At 37.7% G+C, this 16,807-nt stretch overlaps 1 protein-coding gene across 3 annotated transcripts in view; it reads left to right on the top strand.

Annotated features, from left to right (window-relative positions):
* Positions 1-16,807, top strand: part of INPP4B (inositol polyphosphate-4-phosphatase type II B) — a 320,380-nt gene that overhangs the window by 145,665 nt on the left and 157,908 nt on the right. For all 3 annotated transcript variants that reach the window (XM_082050912.1, XM_082050914.1, XM_082050913.1), the window contains exons 7-8: positions 643-761; positions 2,615-2,731. In XM_082050912.1, coding sequence (XP_081907038.1) covers positions 643-761; positions 2,615-2,731 — 236 coding nt within the window. The remainder of the gene's footprint in view (positions 1-642; positions 762-2,614; positions 2,732-16,807) is intronic.

The raw sequence follows: 16,807 nt of genomic DNA, 5'->3' as shown, positions 1-16,807 counted from the left end.
TCAGGTAAAATAAGTTTTAATAGTGATGTCATATAGCCAGAATACAATTATTCTTCTCATTTATATGCCATTCACTGATAAAAGAATTGGTTATGTTACTGTCTGCTTTTAGTTTTGTAGATTTTTACTCCTTGATTAATTCTACTAAAAAGTTCATAACATAGTATGAGACTATATAACCTAATCACTGATAGCGTTTAACTGGTTTAGAATGTGTTTAAAATGTACTGTGAAAACACGTTTCACATGTGCTGTGAAAATTGTCAGACAAGAGATGATCAAGTTAGGCTGCTAAGGGAGATTTCGTGGCAAATTAAATGAATGCTTATGTAAAATTACCCACTGTTGCAATGTGTGTGTGCGTATGCGCATGCACATTCATATAGTGGAGCTGATGAGCCTTTGGCAGGGAGCTTTGCAGAAGCTGAAGTATTTTTAGTGGAAACGAAATCTCAGTTCAGTTCTGCAGCATGTGACTTCCTATTTCTGTATGTTACTTCCCAGGGACTTCCTCTGTTAAGTCGGCTTGTCTCGAGAGGTTTAGTGTGGAGCCGGAGCGTGGTCTGCTTTGTCCTGTGCCTGTGACAGCGCTTTCCCAGAGTTTCTTCTGAGTATTTTATTTTTATTTTGTACTGTCTCCAGCATGCAAGGATCTAGTGTCTGCGACCCGTGATCGGAAGCTGAATACGTTCATACAAGTCTCAGTGGTGCACCCAGCAGAGCACATTTTGACGAGGTATTCAAGCACTGAAATCGTGGAGGTGAGAGTCTTTCTTATTCAATTAATGTGCTGATTAATGAATTGCTCGTTTCTTCCGTAGAAAGTGAATGAGAAATAAAACAAGTTAGTGCATAGTCTTAGGTACACCCTGGCAGTTAGCAAAGCATACCTAAGAGTGTTCTGTAGTTCTTGGCATTTAACCAGGGTAAACAGTTAGAAATGAACTTGGCTTTCATGAAAGCTCTGTTGTACCAGCAGAAGCGTAGAAACTACTCCAGTTCTCCAGACATAGGTCTAGAATGAAATGGGGAATAGTTACTCTCATTAAAGGATAAGGCAATGCAAAGTGAAGCTAAATTAAGAGTACAGTGACTTTGCAAAGTATTTTTAAATTACAGAAGAAGAAAGGTGTATTTTATGGTCTGTTATCGTATCTGTGTTTCTTGTTCTATTTTTTTGATTGGAAAGTTGATGCTTTTGTAATTTGAAAAATAGTAGCTTACTTCTGTAACTAGGGAAAAGTGTGTATATGTAATGTCTGTGATTTGATATAAAATAATTAGTAACTTCAATCACATATTACAGCAAAAGTTGTCTGAGGCTGCTCTACTAGTCTTTGTTTTGCCCCGTGAGCATCAGTGTCAGAATGAGCAAAGGTTGTTCACAGAGAAAATTATTTAACTGTGTCAGACAATGTAGGTGTAACTTGCTTAAATTACTGGAGAGACTCATTAAGAACAGGGAAGTCTCAATGTAAACACACACGCTATTTTACCAAAGGCTTGTTTTGACTGTTGAATACATTTAGAATGTTTCATGAGATTTTTTTTGTCTGATCTTGCAGTTTCAACCAGCTACTAATTAAGTTGTTATGGTTTCAGCCATCAACCATTCTGAAACAGCTTCATTCAAATATCTTGTATCTGGTCAGGATGTTTTGTTGCTGACTGTATGGAATGATGATGTGCAGAAGATGGTTTTGCTTTGCCTTTGTTTGTTTGTTTTGTTATAGAAGTTGATGCATTTCCTAAGACAATGTCCTAGTTCTGAATGAATCCATTAATTTATTGTGTGTGCTTCCTTCATAGTCAAGCTTTGGGGAGGGGAAGGTGAAGGCGTGGAAAAGTTAATTTGAGTTAAAAAACCACAATACGTTTATCATATAAAATTATTCATATTAGTTAATGGAAAATTTAAGGATATTAGCCTAGTAATCTTCGGAAGGTAACTATAATTAAACACTCAGAAATTACAAGCAACGTTTTATATGATTCATTTAATTGTTTATATATCTGAAGCTATAATAGAGTTGCTTCTGTGACAGCTTTTAAACATAATCATAATGTTACAGATCATAGGAATGTTATTTTACTCTAGTGCTGCTTACAGAAGGGCATTGTAATCCTGTCCCTGGAAATTAGTAACCTTAACATAATACAGGGAGTTTCTATAGCATTTCTGTAGATGTTTTATTGTAACTTTTTTGTGTGTTCAAGTTATCTTTTTTTTTTCCATTTAAATTAATATGAAACTGAAATACTTTCAGAAAGTATCATGGGAGAAAGAAAGGGATTGTTTATTACAGGTTGTGTTCCAGATACTGATACCTGCTGGCTGAACTGTTTAAAGGCATGTTGCTAGGCTCTGTTTCAGAAGTAATTAATATATTTTCCAGTTAAAAAAACTATCCAGAAAGCTTTTTGAAAACTTTCCTGAGAAAGTTTTAAAGTTGTCCAGATTTTTTACAGACTAGATAATACTTAGCTGTTCACATCTCTCTGCTGTAGAAAGCTGACTTCTTTTAAAGAGCCCACAGTTTCTGTACATCCATAATGGCCTGTACTATACATTGCACAGCTGTTACCTTACCGAATGTTTACTCACATTACACAGGGTACAAGAGATCCACTGTTTTTGACTGGTGTGACATTCCCACCGGAATACCCCATCTATGAGGAGACTAAAATAAAACTAACAGTCTACGATGTCAAAGATAAATCGCAAGACACAGTGAGTGCTTTGTTTTGTTTCTTGCATAAATCTTATTGAGATTTAAGTTTTTTGCCATGTTGTTCTTTGGCTATCTTTAGCAAGTCTGCAAACTGGGTGAACAGATTTGTGTGGAATTGGTTTTGTTCTTCTCTAATACCTAAAATGTACTTTATTTTTTCTTATCATATTAGAGAATAGAGAAAGAAAACCATGCACTTAAGATGGACGCTTTGCTATTATTTAATTGGTTACATGAATCAGCTCAGGTATTCTTGGCAAATAGAAGATAACTCTTGTGTGCTTTTTAAAACCACAGAGCATATGAAATAGATTGAGATAACACCACTATAAACAGTATTTCAGAAATATGTTTCTGAAAATATTTTATTAATACTTATATGCCCAAACCAGGATGAGAATAAAGCCTTTAACCTGATGTATGAGATAATAATATTTTATTTTAATATCTTGCATGGTGATATCTGCAGCTCTCCTGTGGCCGCTGTTACTGATTTGTTAGGGTCCAAAATCATTGTGGCACTGCTAAGGGTGAATCATGTTGGGTTCCAGTGTGGTGCATTTCTGGTTACACTGTCGTTCTCTTATGCTGAGAAACAGTTACTCACTCCACAGGATATATGGAGGTCAATGGGACTATTTGAGTGATTTAACTGCCAAATATAGAACTTGAGTGTCTCTTTAAGTGCCATAGGTGATCTAAGACAGCCTTACAGAGCTAGGAGATATCATAGGGCCTGTGGAAGATGTATGTTTTTCTTCTGTGGCATCTGGAGTCCAGCTGATAGTTTTCTCTTGAGACCTTTATTTGATTACTGAATTGCTCTTTATGTGTCTATAATTGGCCCCCAATATGATTAAAGACCCTACAAGCTCATGTCATGACTGTATATGTGTTCATTATCCGTAAGAAGGAAATTAAAGGCATAATTTTCAACTTGAGACTGTCTTTGAACTGCTTACAAAAGTTAAGTTGTAGGTTCAGAGGACTACTTTTATTTTTTTTTTAAGGTTGATAATAATTGATACATTTGTTTGAATTTTGGACCTTTGTGAACAAACAGATTAGAACTGTCTCTCCTCACTGTGCTCTTTAATGGGAATGTGTGGAATATTTTAGACAAATAACCTGGATTTCTTTTGATTTATAGACTTCATGTATTTTATTTTTTTGTTTAAGAATACCTGGAGAAGAGACTTGTACGCACATTTTCACAATATATATGTTTTAATTTGGGGTTTTTGTGTAGACTACGGGGGCTTAAAATGGGATCTGCTGTTTATTCAATAGAGTTGTCACCTGTGCACAGATACAGTAATTGAGTGAAAGGAGTTTGACTTTGTCCCTTCTGTTCCACTTTTTTTTTGTGACTGATAGATGATGAAAAATAATATCCTATCTGTAAGTGAAAAAAGTGGACATATTTCATAGGGCTATTTCTGTCCTCCTACTCTTCTAGTTGCAGACTTACACTGCCTCTTATACAGGGCAAGATAAATATGAAAGATTTAGCCTGGAGGATTAATGTAATTTGATAGGTTTTTGCAAACTTTGAAGAACTTCTTATAAGTGTTCTTTACAATTGTAGTACAGGACTAGAGTCTCTCCCAGATAATACCATTAATGTAGCTTGTCATTCATGAGAGAGAGAGAGACACTATGTACACAGCAGCTATGTAGTTTCTATGTAAAACATTCCAGATCTATAGTTTATAGTACTCTTTTGTAGGGGAAAATGTCAGTCCCATCTCTGGTTTACATGTATTTAGGCTTCTTTAATTTTCAGCCTTTTTAGAACTGCATGTAGGTAAGAAAAAATGAAATAAGCTGTAAGATTTAAATCAAGGTAGACTGCAGCATGTGTGAATTACCCTGAACCACTCAGGTCACGACTTCATTTGTGGCAATATTTGGACTTCTGTTTATGTCCTGGAATATCAGTGATGATAAAACTAATGTCATGACTTCCTTTATTGTAGTTGGAAGCCATACACTTTTCTACTAATTCAGGTGAGTATTTTGAGTCTGAAGGTGTATATAGATTCAGAAAAGTCAGGTTTAAATGAGGTGTGACTTGATGCCGTTAACAGCATAGCTGTAGCCGCACAGACATCAGTGCTTGCTTCTTGACTCAAGAAGTGTGATGTGTCCCTTTGGTACTAAGCCTGTTCCAAGTTCTGTGGCTTCACAGTTCTGATTATCAAGGCTACAATAAAACTGGCTTTCTTGATCTTCAAAAACTGCTGCCACAGGTTACACCTGCAACACGTAGCTGTGTTGTTCCTCCAAACAGACAAGGAATCCACTTGGGGCTGGAGGGGGAAGCCAAGGTGTGCTCTGCTGTTCTCAGCCGTGCTTCCAGACCACTCACCAGCTTGTACAAGTGCACACTGATAGCAGAATAAACCTTGGATCTGACTGCAAAATATTTTGCAGAATTTGACCAAAAGCTACTGTAATTTACACAGCACCAGGGCTATAAGTTACTTCAGTTAACCAGTTCCAAGGAGCTAATATCCCTCATCACACTGCAATTCAAATGCATACTTATTTACTTCGTAGTTAAAATGAGACTAAAGGAAGTAAATTCTGTGCGTTAATAAAACTCAGCAGGATTTTACTGCCACCAATAGAAGACTGTAGAGAAGATGAGGAGAAGGCAGTGGGTACATCATAGGGTAAAGTGCATTTTTTCTCCCTAAATCTGTCTTTGTCTATACAAGAGAATTAGATCTCATTTTCAAATCCATTGTTTTTTACTATAATACGAAAATAAATAGCTACTGCTCAGTTTGTGCTCATAGCTCATAATGCTAAAGTGAAAGGGGATGCTCCACAGTGAGACACAACTGCACTTTTTAAAGAGATTTAGAAATAGCATTGCAATTCTTGCATTCCTGGACCAGAAAGCAGATAGTTAACTTTACTCTTGCCTGTCATTTAACTTAAATTATATAAGAAGTGCAGTTTAATTATATTGAGGCACTGTGTTGCTTCCATCACATTCACTGTGCTTGACACGCTGGATGTTCTAACTGCACTTTTCACTTTTTATGCATGTCTGTCTGATGTTAAGCATAATTATATCTTGGCTGTGTCAGGCTTTCTGTAATTGACGCTTTTTAATACAATTAAACTGGCTTTGTTTTGTTTTGTTTTGGCTAGCCTTCCTAAGTTAGAGTGATTGGTTTTCATGTAAATAGAAACTTTTAATAGTGCTATTCCTACTTTGATATAGTTGGACTAAAGAAGTTAGAGTGTGTTTATGAAGCAAGGAGGTTGTAGCATGGAGGGTGTTGGTCTCTTCTCCCGAGTATCAAGTGATAGAAGAGAAAATGGCCTCAGGTTGTGCCAAGGGAGGTTTAGATTGGATATTAGGAAAAAATTCTTCATGGAAAGGGTTGTCAGGCATGCATAAAAAGCAGTGGTTAATGCCATATTCTGAAAAATATACAGTGACATCCGTTTCTACATTGCAAAGATTTTCCTCCAATATTGCTATGGGCAAATTTGTTTCACTGGCTGGAGTTGCACTGTCTTCAAGATTTTTTTGATAGTTGGGTTTTGTCTTAATGTTGGGCTGTACCTGTTCTTTAAGTAACTGTCCAAGAAAATCAGAATTAGAGGTTCATATGCTGTTAAAATATTGTCTCTGTGCCACTTTTGCACAGCGATACTTACCTTTCCCATAAGCATGCAGGTACAACTCTCACGTGGCAGACCTGCAGAAAATACAAAATAAATGCATTTGTGTTACATTAAGAGGAAGGAATGCCTAGCGGCTCATTTGGGTGGCAGCAGTCTTTCTGTTCTCTGTTTAGAATATATAGACTTGTGTCCTGCAGCAAGCGTTCTGAACTTCCTTGTGGAGAGCAATGTGGATATATTTTTAGGTAAGTACTGTAACATTTAGCTACAGTGAGGCTTTTCTTTGCTTGTTTTCTAAGATCGGTTCTTCTGTTGCCACATCTACATCTGATTTGTGTTGGTTTAATGCAGTTACTATAGCGTAAATTCTTAGTACATTGACTTTACTATCTGTAAAGTGGGTTTGGAAATGTTTGCATCTTGTATGATGGGACTGTGTTTGTTTTAATGCAACAAGATCTTGAGGTAAACAGTGCTGTAATGTTCTGGTGTGACATTCAGCGAGTCAGGCCAGCTTCTTTTGATCCACATGTGGAGAAGCGCTGGAAGCAGAAGACAAACAACTTTCTGTATCTGGTCTCTGCAGCAGCCCTTTGGTGGTTCCTTTTCCCTTTAGGCAGAGATGGAAACTGGGCAGCTTGAGGAGAAGCTTCAAAAGCAAAGACTTCATATACCAACTAGGGTTAGAGACTTAAGGGATGCTTTTGCTGTTTGTCTTGAATACCAGCAGGTAGATATAATCTCCTTTGGATATAAATACTAGAATTCACGTGTGTTATTGAACATACGAACAACCACGCAGATGCTGTCTCCTGAGAGCAAGGAGAAACTGGGCATAAATAAGGCAATTGAAATATTACACGTTCTACAGCCTGGTCTTGCATATGTGATTTCTCGAATTTTCTCTTAATCACTGAGAGTAAAATTAGATGAATTTGAGAATTCTAGGAGTAGTAGGGTTACAAGTAGGGTTTTAGATATGGGAACATACATTATAAAGTAACAGCTTTAGATTAGGCTTCAAACTTGTCTTTTAACTGTTGAGGTTTGAATCTTCTGTTAAACTTGCTCACTATGAATGAAACGTTGCACAAGGTTTTTCTTTGTGTGTTTCTTGATATTGCACGTATCCTTGTTAAAATCAAACCACACCAGAGTGAGCGGGAAATGAAGACTGTCTGTCACGCAAGAGGCATTTTGGGTTCAGTTGTGAAGCCAAATCTGAAGTGACAGCATTCTGCATTCCCTTGTGAGCATGGATCTGTATCATGAGACCACCACACAGTTTGGTGGGGTGTGTGCCATCTCTGCTTGAAGAGGTCAGTGACTTGAAGGTTAGGAAAACTGCAGAGCAGCATGTGAAATGCTTTAGCAGAGATAAACGTGGAAGCTTGCTCACACCTGCCCACACTATGGCTGTACCAGGGTGCTCTTAGTCTTCCACTCTTGTGAACACTAGAACTACTGGACCTTTTTTCTTTAAAACTTGAAGCAGCGTGAAAGTGCTCTACTTTCTTTAAAGAAAAAGCACTTCATTTTCTTTGCTTTTCTTAATTTTCTCAGTTCTGTTCACTGTCATGTCTGCAGGATTTGTAGAGAAATATTGCCTTAAATTAGAAACTTCTATTATCACATACTTCTTAATAGAGCAGGACTATATAGTACCGTGGTCCTACATGCAGAAATACAATAAATCTTTAGTCAGTCATGTTTCTTTTACAAATAATGTAATTTTTTTTTCACTAATATATACTTGATGATAGATTAAGTTTTTCCTTTTGCGTTAAACTATGTATTTTTACTAAATGCTATTATTAAAGATACTGGGGTGGGAGGAAGTGTTTTTTATTCTCCTGCGCATGTGCATGTGGAAGGCACCTAAGGTGTTATTGTCAGTCTTTCTCAGTATATTTTAAAAGTCTCGATACGTAAAGGAAAATTCTAACTGCTGACTTTCATTTGGGTTTAGATTGAAATAAAATCTTTCTTTGAAGTGGCTGAGGGTATAAGAAGGTTTCGTATATCTTAGTGAGGAGAATTGAGGATAAGTGTCAAGACCAGGAAATTTACAGGTGTGTTTAACTTAAAGTCCATTTGTAGCCCTACTGCTCTTTGCTCCCAGCCCTTGAAAATTCAATGGGAGGATTTAGCTTTGCAAAAATCTCTCTCTTTGAAAGCATCCCTCTTTTCTTCCAGTTGTTTCTCCTACTCTTATATTATTTTTTTTTCTTAATTGAGGCAAACTTCTCCCTATTGCTGTATCTTCAAGAAAAGTTGTAATCTACTGTTTGTTAATTTTCCATTTTCTTTTCCTTTTCTACCTACTCTGTTAATCAAATGCTACTGAAGCTTTGCATCAGGCAAAGGTTTGTTCCAAGAGCTGACTCTTCGAAAAACTGTTGTAAAGCTACATAGTGATGAGACCAGTTGTATTTTGTTAAAATGTAAAGGGATGCTGTGGAAATTGCTTAGAAATGAGGGACGCAAATAGGAAATGATAATATTTTATTGTCGATTTTATTTTAACCAGCTAAGGATTTCAACAACACATAGGTGTGATGGTTCTAACTTCTGTAGCACTGTCCAGAAAGCTTGGAAATGTGTTGTCCTGCCAGGAGTACTCTGGATATGTATATTCATAGATACACGTCATTGCTCCATCCCTCACTAGACCAGCACAGCACACATCAGAAGAGTTAAACAAACCCAAGGCCGTTCTTGCATTGCCCTGTCATTTCTGATGATGACTTTTCGATTTCAAGGGGTGCATGCCTAGTATAGAAAGCCAGGATGTTTTCCTCTGAAATATGCACACCATGGTGAATAAGAGAAAGAAGAGTGTGGCACAATGTTTCTGTAGTCAGTGTGGAGCCACCTAACTGTCAAAATAATGAGCTCAGATTAAGGAATGTGCTTTTGTCCCTTCCAATGGTTGATCTGCTTTCCTTCCCAGTGCCTTGGACCTGGCATCCCCTGGGCAAAGCCCTGGAAGGGGTGACTGGTGCTCCCTGGAATGGTAACTGGCTCTCCCAGCAGCCCGGGTACTACAGCCCCCGCAGGCAGCCCAAGCACTGTGCAAGCATGAAGGATTTCCTTGTACTAAATGCAGCAACGTGGGAACGTTTGAATGACTCAAAGGACAAGATTTGTCTGTTCTTGTTGGTGATTTCCCTTTTTTGTCAGGTTAATCCCGTCACAACAGCACAAACTCTAAAATGTACGAAGGGGGAACTGACATTCAAGAAACTAGTGAGGTGTTTGCCATTAGCTGCAGCTACTTATAACCATGATACATAGAACAGTTGGCATGTTTACCTATAGTTGATGTGTGGTTTATAAATGAGGGGCACTTCCTGCAGGTGAAAAAAAAGCAGAAAAATTATGATGTTTTTTTCTGGTATGGAAAGGCCCATTTTTGCCTGTTGGACTCATTTTTAGTACCTCCTTTACCTATAAAATGGATGTGTCTCTTGTTAACATAGAATCGCTTCTAACTTTGATACATGGAATTCCTTAAAAAATCACAACTGTGAGCTCCTGTGTATTTTTTCATGTTTTCTATGCTTTTGTAAAATACAGCTATAGAATACTCTTTCTATTACAAGTAATTGTCTTTATACTGCAGGAAAAAATGTTCATGCCTTCTCCTTTACTTCTAGCCAGGATTGTACATTAATAGAATTGAATTAACTGTAGAAACTGTGTTAAATATTGAGGGGGGGAAGAAAAAAAAAAAAAAATCAGTGTTTATAGTATAGCTGTTGCCTCTTAATCTGCACTAAGGAATTTCCATTTCTCTCAAAGCCCAGTTCACTACTAATGGAAATAATTCAGTGCCTTCCTGAAATGATTTATATTTTTATAATATTTGTTATCTTAACTTTTTAGCATCTTGAAAATCAAATATATCTGTTCTCATGTTCCTAACCATCTCCCTTCATAGCAAGGCACTTACAAATATTTATGTCAAATGGCAGATACAGTGAAAAAATATTTCTGCATAACATTTAGATGCAATAAGGATTGAAAAGATGAAATGTAAATGAAAGAATGGTAAGTCTGCTCTTGCTTTCGTGCTTTGAAAGCAGGTAGTTAAAAACAGTTTGGAAACAGATGCTTGTACCATTAAATGTTTGCATTTGAAATTTTGTACTTATGAAGGAAAGCTGAGTAAATAATTCTATTTAAAAATCAAGTAAGAATCATATGCATTGGACATTAACATGAGACTTCATCTTCTTTGAGTTTTCGTTAGTATAGTAAATTGCTCCAAGTAAACTAGTTAAATGTTTTTGTATTATGCTGTGTTTAAAATATTTGAGTAATAGACATGAAGGGTGTGTGTAATCATTTAGGAATTCCAATGCCATTAGAAATGCATGTATCATTGAATTTTACAGTAATCATAGCTTCCTTATGTAATTGTTATTCAGTATATTACAGAAAAAAAATCCCCTATTGCTGGAATTCTCCATGCTTGGCTTTCTTCATGCCAGAAATGACGATTTTGGTTTGATCTGTTCTTTGTTTTGTCCTGTTTACCACAGTTTGTGTGATTGAAAAGGGAAGAAAAAAACCCTGCTTTCTGACATGCAGTTTTTGAGAAAGTGTGTGCAGCTTGCATAGTGATGGCTGCAGAGCCAGGAAAAGGAAGGACAAATTTATTCTGTAGCATGGTCAAAATTTCATGCTTTGGGTTCTCTCATAGTGTCTGTCTTACCCAAATTGAGAAGGTGGGGGAAGCTCTTGAAAATCTCAACAGCGCATATATGTGAATGAACATCATGAACATCAACAACTGAACTCAACGTTTCAGTGTACAAAGCAGTTACCATCTTGAACAGAGCATCAGCTTCTTCGTAGTGTTAGGGCACTCTCTGCTTTATGGGACAGGTTTCCTTTCGCTGAGGAGTGAACTCACTTCCTTCACCCTAGATTTGTTGTTAATACTTTTTGATGAGATCATGGATCATTACCAAGAAATCACTGGCACAGTGACATTAGGTATGATTATATATATATATGTATATTTCCCCCAGCACACCCCCCCAGCATTCTGATGTGTTGAGAATTTGGTAGATTTTTTTTTTTTTTTCTCTCCCAGAGTTCTTTTCATCACAGTCCTGGTATTTTTAAAGCAAACATAGCTGAAGATTTTTATAGTATCACACAGCTGTTGATGTTTATTCTTACAGTCTTACTGTCCTGAAATTCTTTGTCATATATACAGTCTCGCTGTGTGTGTATATATATATATATATATATTTTTTTTTTTTTCCCCCTTCTATTCAGAGTAGGGAACACTATGGCTTTGTATTTTATTTGAATTTTAGAGGGTGTGTGACCATAGTGTTATAGTTCCTTCCGCTAGTTTTGTTTTTCTTCCCCAGCTTCCTCTGCAGGTTTCAGCACATTTCTATAAGGCACAGTATTTATAACTGTTGTAATCGTTCATGGAGCTATCAAGGTAACTTAGTTTAGAGCAAAATCACAGATATCAATTAGCAAAGACTGTTCTATCAGTTTTGACTGTAAAACTTACACTTGCGCCACCTTCACATGAAATTTAGAGGACTTTCACTGAGGACAAATTAGAGAAATGCATTTTGTCTACAAGATGATAAGCAGGCATGTTGTCAAACACACCAAAGAGTAGTATGTTTGTACCAATTCTAGCGGATGTTTTCTTGTGAGATAAGACAACAGGTCTTTGAGGATGTGTGTATTACATTGAGCTGACTTGCTATGTACAATCATTTCTGGTGGAGGCTGAAGTCTTACTTTGTTTGTCTCACTGTTATATGTGATTTTCTACGTTGCTCAGTTTTTTGGTTGCATGGCATTTATCACTGAATTGTTATTAGGTGATGAAAAGATAACCTCTGGATCTCTGTGGAGTAGAAGTGGGAGCAGAGGGTACTGCCTTATCTCTTCTGGATCTATTAACACAAAATTATGCAGGTGTTACTGTTGAGCAAGGTTGTGTGTAATACTTGCACCAAAATCTGGGAAGAGGACCAGAAACTGCATTGGACCTCCTCTGTTGTATGTTCCTTACTTTACCCTTCAGAAGTTTTACTGGGAGTGCTAGAAGCCATCAACAGTACTGAACTTTTTTTCTGTCTGCACTGAGATATAAAAGTTTATTCATTTGATTGCAACAGCATCTGCACCCTGAGCAGTTGTATGGATCCATTTTGTCTTAAACTGCAGATTCAGAAGTTTGGGTTGGGGGGAGGGCCATTTCTCTGCTGAGATTACTTCAGACGTGATTGTCTGCTTCCTGACAGAAAATCTGTGTTGTGTGGGATAAATGTGATTTATTTCCTGTAGAAGGCAGCAGTCAGTATGTCTTCGAGATGCTCAGAAGGCTTGGATTTTGACACACAGCTGCCTTAGTGAAATGGAGCATGGAGGTCCTTGATTTGTTATAGCTATAGATTCTCATTGCCTCTGTTCCTGGGGAATAACTTGGCAGCTTTTCAAAAAGAAGTAATTGCAAGGCTCTCGCTCAAGAAATTATCTCTGAGTGTGGAAGCTCTAGACAGTTACTGCCCAATTATTGCTACCCTGTTCTGAAATAACATCACCCCTGTGACAAGGAGGCTTCTGAATATTTAACTGTACCCAAATGGCTTTCAGGATTGCGTATGACAGAAGAAAGACTGTCCTTGCAATATAAATTAATGTATAAGTACATATACCCTATTCTGTTGTGAGGCATTCTGAAAGACTTCTTCTGTCTATGTCCAAGACTGTGCGAGACTTGTGTCTGGAGTCTCATTGTCCATTAAGACAACCCTGACCTGGTTGGCAATCCTCCCCCGATGGATAAATCTGTGCTGATTTAGAGTTAGCACTAGTATGGGGGTCTTTTCAAGTAGGACAGTGGTGGATACCTTTCTTTTGCTCGTTTCTTACAGTGTTCCTCAGATAGGAGCTCATTGGCCCCAAGAACAGGCTCTTCTAGGAAGGACCAGAGGGCTTATACTGTTGATGTCTGTTTTTAGACATACGAAACATAACAATCAGCAGGACATTCAGTATGAAGAAGACAAAAAGCCCATTGACTCCATTGAACTCCATAGGAATGGGATACTACCATTCTTAGCATCTACCCTAAATACTGTCCCCTCAAACACATGAGCTATCTATTGAAGAAGTAGGAGGCACAGTAACAAGGTGAAGGGACATAATTTAGTTTACAAAAGCAAACTATTATTTGCCTTGGTTTTGGTGTGTTTCCCTGGTCCTCCTGCTGGTTTATTTTTTCCAGATTCACAGGTTTATTTTTCTGTTAGGTGTGTACCCTGTTTTGTATGCCTGAGATGGACCCTGCTGTTTTCTTAGTGTTTCTGAAACTCTTCGATCAAGCTGTTTCTAGAGAAAACACTTTCTTCCAAATTAGCTGTGCTTAGTGCTGTAAGACCATTCACCTGTAATACTGCCTCACCTACAGTGTTTTTTGGGGGACATACGGTTTTTAGCTCAAATTTCTAAAGTTAGTTTATTTTATTCCATGAAATGAAACTTGTTTTAAAAGGTGATACTAGACAAAACTGTCTTTATGTGTTTGACAGAAAAGTCCCAGGAATGTTCACCTTGTACCTTTGATTTCTCTTGCAGTGGTTTGGTTTTTGTTTGGTTAAGTTGGGAGGTGCTTTTACGAAAAAAGGGACTGTTTCTAGTAAGTTCCCTGGCCTGATGTTACTTTAAACCTGCCAGGTCTAGCTGACTGGGTGAGTTAAAATTTCCATATGGCACGATTTCTGGAGCTTGGGCTGACAGGGAGTCTGAGGGTGGGGTCTTGTTTGCAGCCTAGAATATAGGTTTGTATCTGGGCAATAACAGCATTTGCAAGAGAGGAGGCTGAAATTCTGAAAGGTGCATGTATTTACATGAAGTATTTTAATACATTTTTTAGGAAAGGGATTAAGTTGTTCCTTTTTGATCTCTTCCTCCTTCTTCCAGTTTTCAGTTCACTTGAGAAGGCTGCATTTAAATGGTTTATTTTATAAGCTGGGTGAAAGTTTTGGAGTTTGTCTCCCTGGTCTAAACGAGTAGTGTGTGCTATTTAGTGTTCAGACTTTTTTTGTATGTTGCTTTTAGAGTAGATACTAACAAAATCCAAAGGAAAATTAAAACTGTCTGTGCTGAAATTCTGAGTAGCATTGAAGGTCATCTACATGTTAATAGAACAGTTGTTGTGCATACAGGAGGAACTTGTATACATGTATTTACAGTCAAGCAGTGTTTTAGAAAATGTGTTGCTTTTAAAGGTGTAGATTCTTCAGGATGTTTACAGAAAAAAAAAAAGCTGAAATATAGGCTACTGTATGAGCTGTTTCTATATTTTTATTATTTTTTTTTTTCTGTCTCTAAATCTATATATGGTCCTTGTAGCCACTAATTATATTAACTGTCTCTCCTTAGCCTTTCTATTTTTAGAGAAGAAAACTAAAGAAGTAGGGCTTTTATTGGTACATTTGGTTAGCTTCAGATTGTGAGTTGGAATTTTTCCAGTTCTCTTAATCAATCCTCTCTTCTAATGTCTGTATCTGAAAATGGAGGTGACATGTGACTGCTGTATTTCTCTGGTGGTATTAGTTCAAACACAGAGTTGTTTGCAGCACTTACTGAGTGCTCCCACTTGTCTCTTCTGGGGTCCTATGGAAGTATACAGAATATTTTGATAATGAATATAAACTTGCAGCAATTTATTGACTGGAAAACATTTGTGCAGGAAAGGGCAGTGACTGCCCTGTTAGTCTAAAGAAATCCACATGCATAACCCTCCCATTTTTAAAGTAAAAGCCTTGTGGCTGCAGGTAATTATTTGAATGTTGAAAATATACCCAAATGTTAGTTATCTGTAATGGTGGTTGTTCTTATGACATTGTATCTTGTGTGTAGTACTGTTGCAAAGTTTTGCCAAGTGTGCAGTCGCTGCCTCTTGAGAGCAAGCTTTCTGTACTCACTTTTTCATAAACCCCTATATGTAACGCGTATGGTGGAAGAGAATGAAATGCCTTTGGAGTAAACTAGAAGATGCTGAATCCATGATCTGCAAGGCCCTTCAGCTCCTGCCCACCTTGCTTCTAACAGTCAAGCTCTAACTCAGGCTCAGAGTCTCTGTGCTACACAGAAATTGAGTGTGGGGGGTATGTGAAGAAAAGGCCACAGTGCTCTTCTCTTCATTCTTGATCTGTTCAGACAGCTTTAGAGCTTGGCCAAGCCTGTCTGTAGTATGGGTTGTTGTGCTAATGCTATGGAAACCAGGTAGGTCCATTACAATTTCTGTCAGAGAGACCTAGCCACAGCTGTACACATATCAAAGTTAGATTTCTGTGCAATGCTTGCTGTTTTTAGGAAAACTCTCAGAAGTATTTTGCAAACAGACATTGTCTTTGGTATCCTGTCCGTCAGACCTCCAGCGGAAGGTCCATGTTCATGGCAGCACTGTGCCAGGGAAACAGACCTTGTAATTTGTGAATGTAGTTTCAACTGGGGAGTGGGAGAGAGGGGATGCTTAAAAATAAGTTCACAGAATCACAGAATGTCAGGGATTGGAAGGAACCTCAAAAACCATCTAGTCCAATCCCCCTGTCGGAGCAGGAACACCTACATGAGGTTACACAGGAAGGTGTCCAGGCGGGTTTTGAATCTCTCCAGAGTAGGAGACTCCACAACCTCCCTGGGCAGTCTGTTCAGTGTTCTGTCACCCTCACTGAGAAGAAGTTTCTTCTCAAATTGAAGTGGAACCTCCTGTGCTCCAGTTTGAACCCATTACCCCTTGTCCTATCATTGGTTGTCACCGAGAGGAGCCTGGCTCCATCCTTGTGACACTCACCCTTTATATATCTGTAAACATTAATGAGGTCACCATTCAGTCTCCTCTTCTCCAAGCTAAAGAGACCCAGCTCCCTCAGCCTTGCCTCATTTATATGTGCTCAGCTCTAGAGTTATAAACTGTTTGACTAAGAGATGACAACACTGCACTGCTTGAAGGTAAGAGCTGAAGTCATATCTTGCTGAAGGTACTGCAAGGCTTTTCACAGGCAGGTATAAGTAGCTACTTGAACACAGGGAACAACCCAACTTCTGTTTAGAGAGTAAATCCTCACAATGAGCAAGGATATATTGGAAAATATTTCCACACTGAGCAATGACATTTTCTTTAACTGAATTCTCTTGCCAACCTTAAATAAACATATTAATTACAGTAGCTTTTATGATGGAAAAAGATGTTGGTACATCAGTACAAGCTGTGTTTCCTTCTCCCACAGCTGTTAATATTTTTACAGAGTTTGAGTTGAACTCTGGTTGTAACTTAACTCTGAAATTTGATTCTTAATGAAAATTTTCTGTACTGTAAATGTATGTGAGAAATTAATTATGGCTCTAGAAATAATATTTGAAGTCATATT

The sequence above is a fragment of the Streptopelia decaocto genome (genome assembly GCF_964273445.1).
Source record: "Streptopelia decaocto genome assembly, chromosome: 4".
Lineage (NCBI taxonomy): Eukaryota > Metazoa > Chordata > Aves > Columbiformes > Columbidae > Streptopelia > Streptopelia decaocto.
Note: the sequence above shows the minus strand (reverse complement) of the source record. Positions and strands in the feature narration are given on the sequence as shown.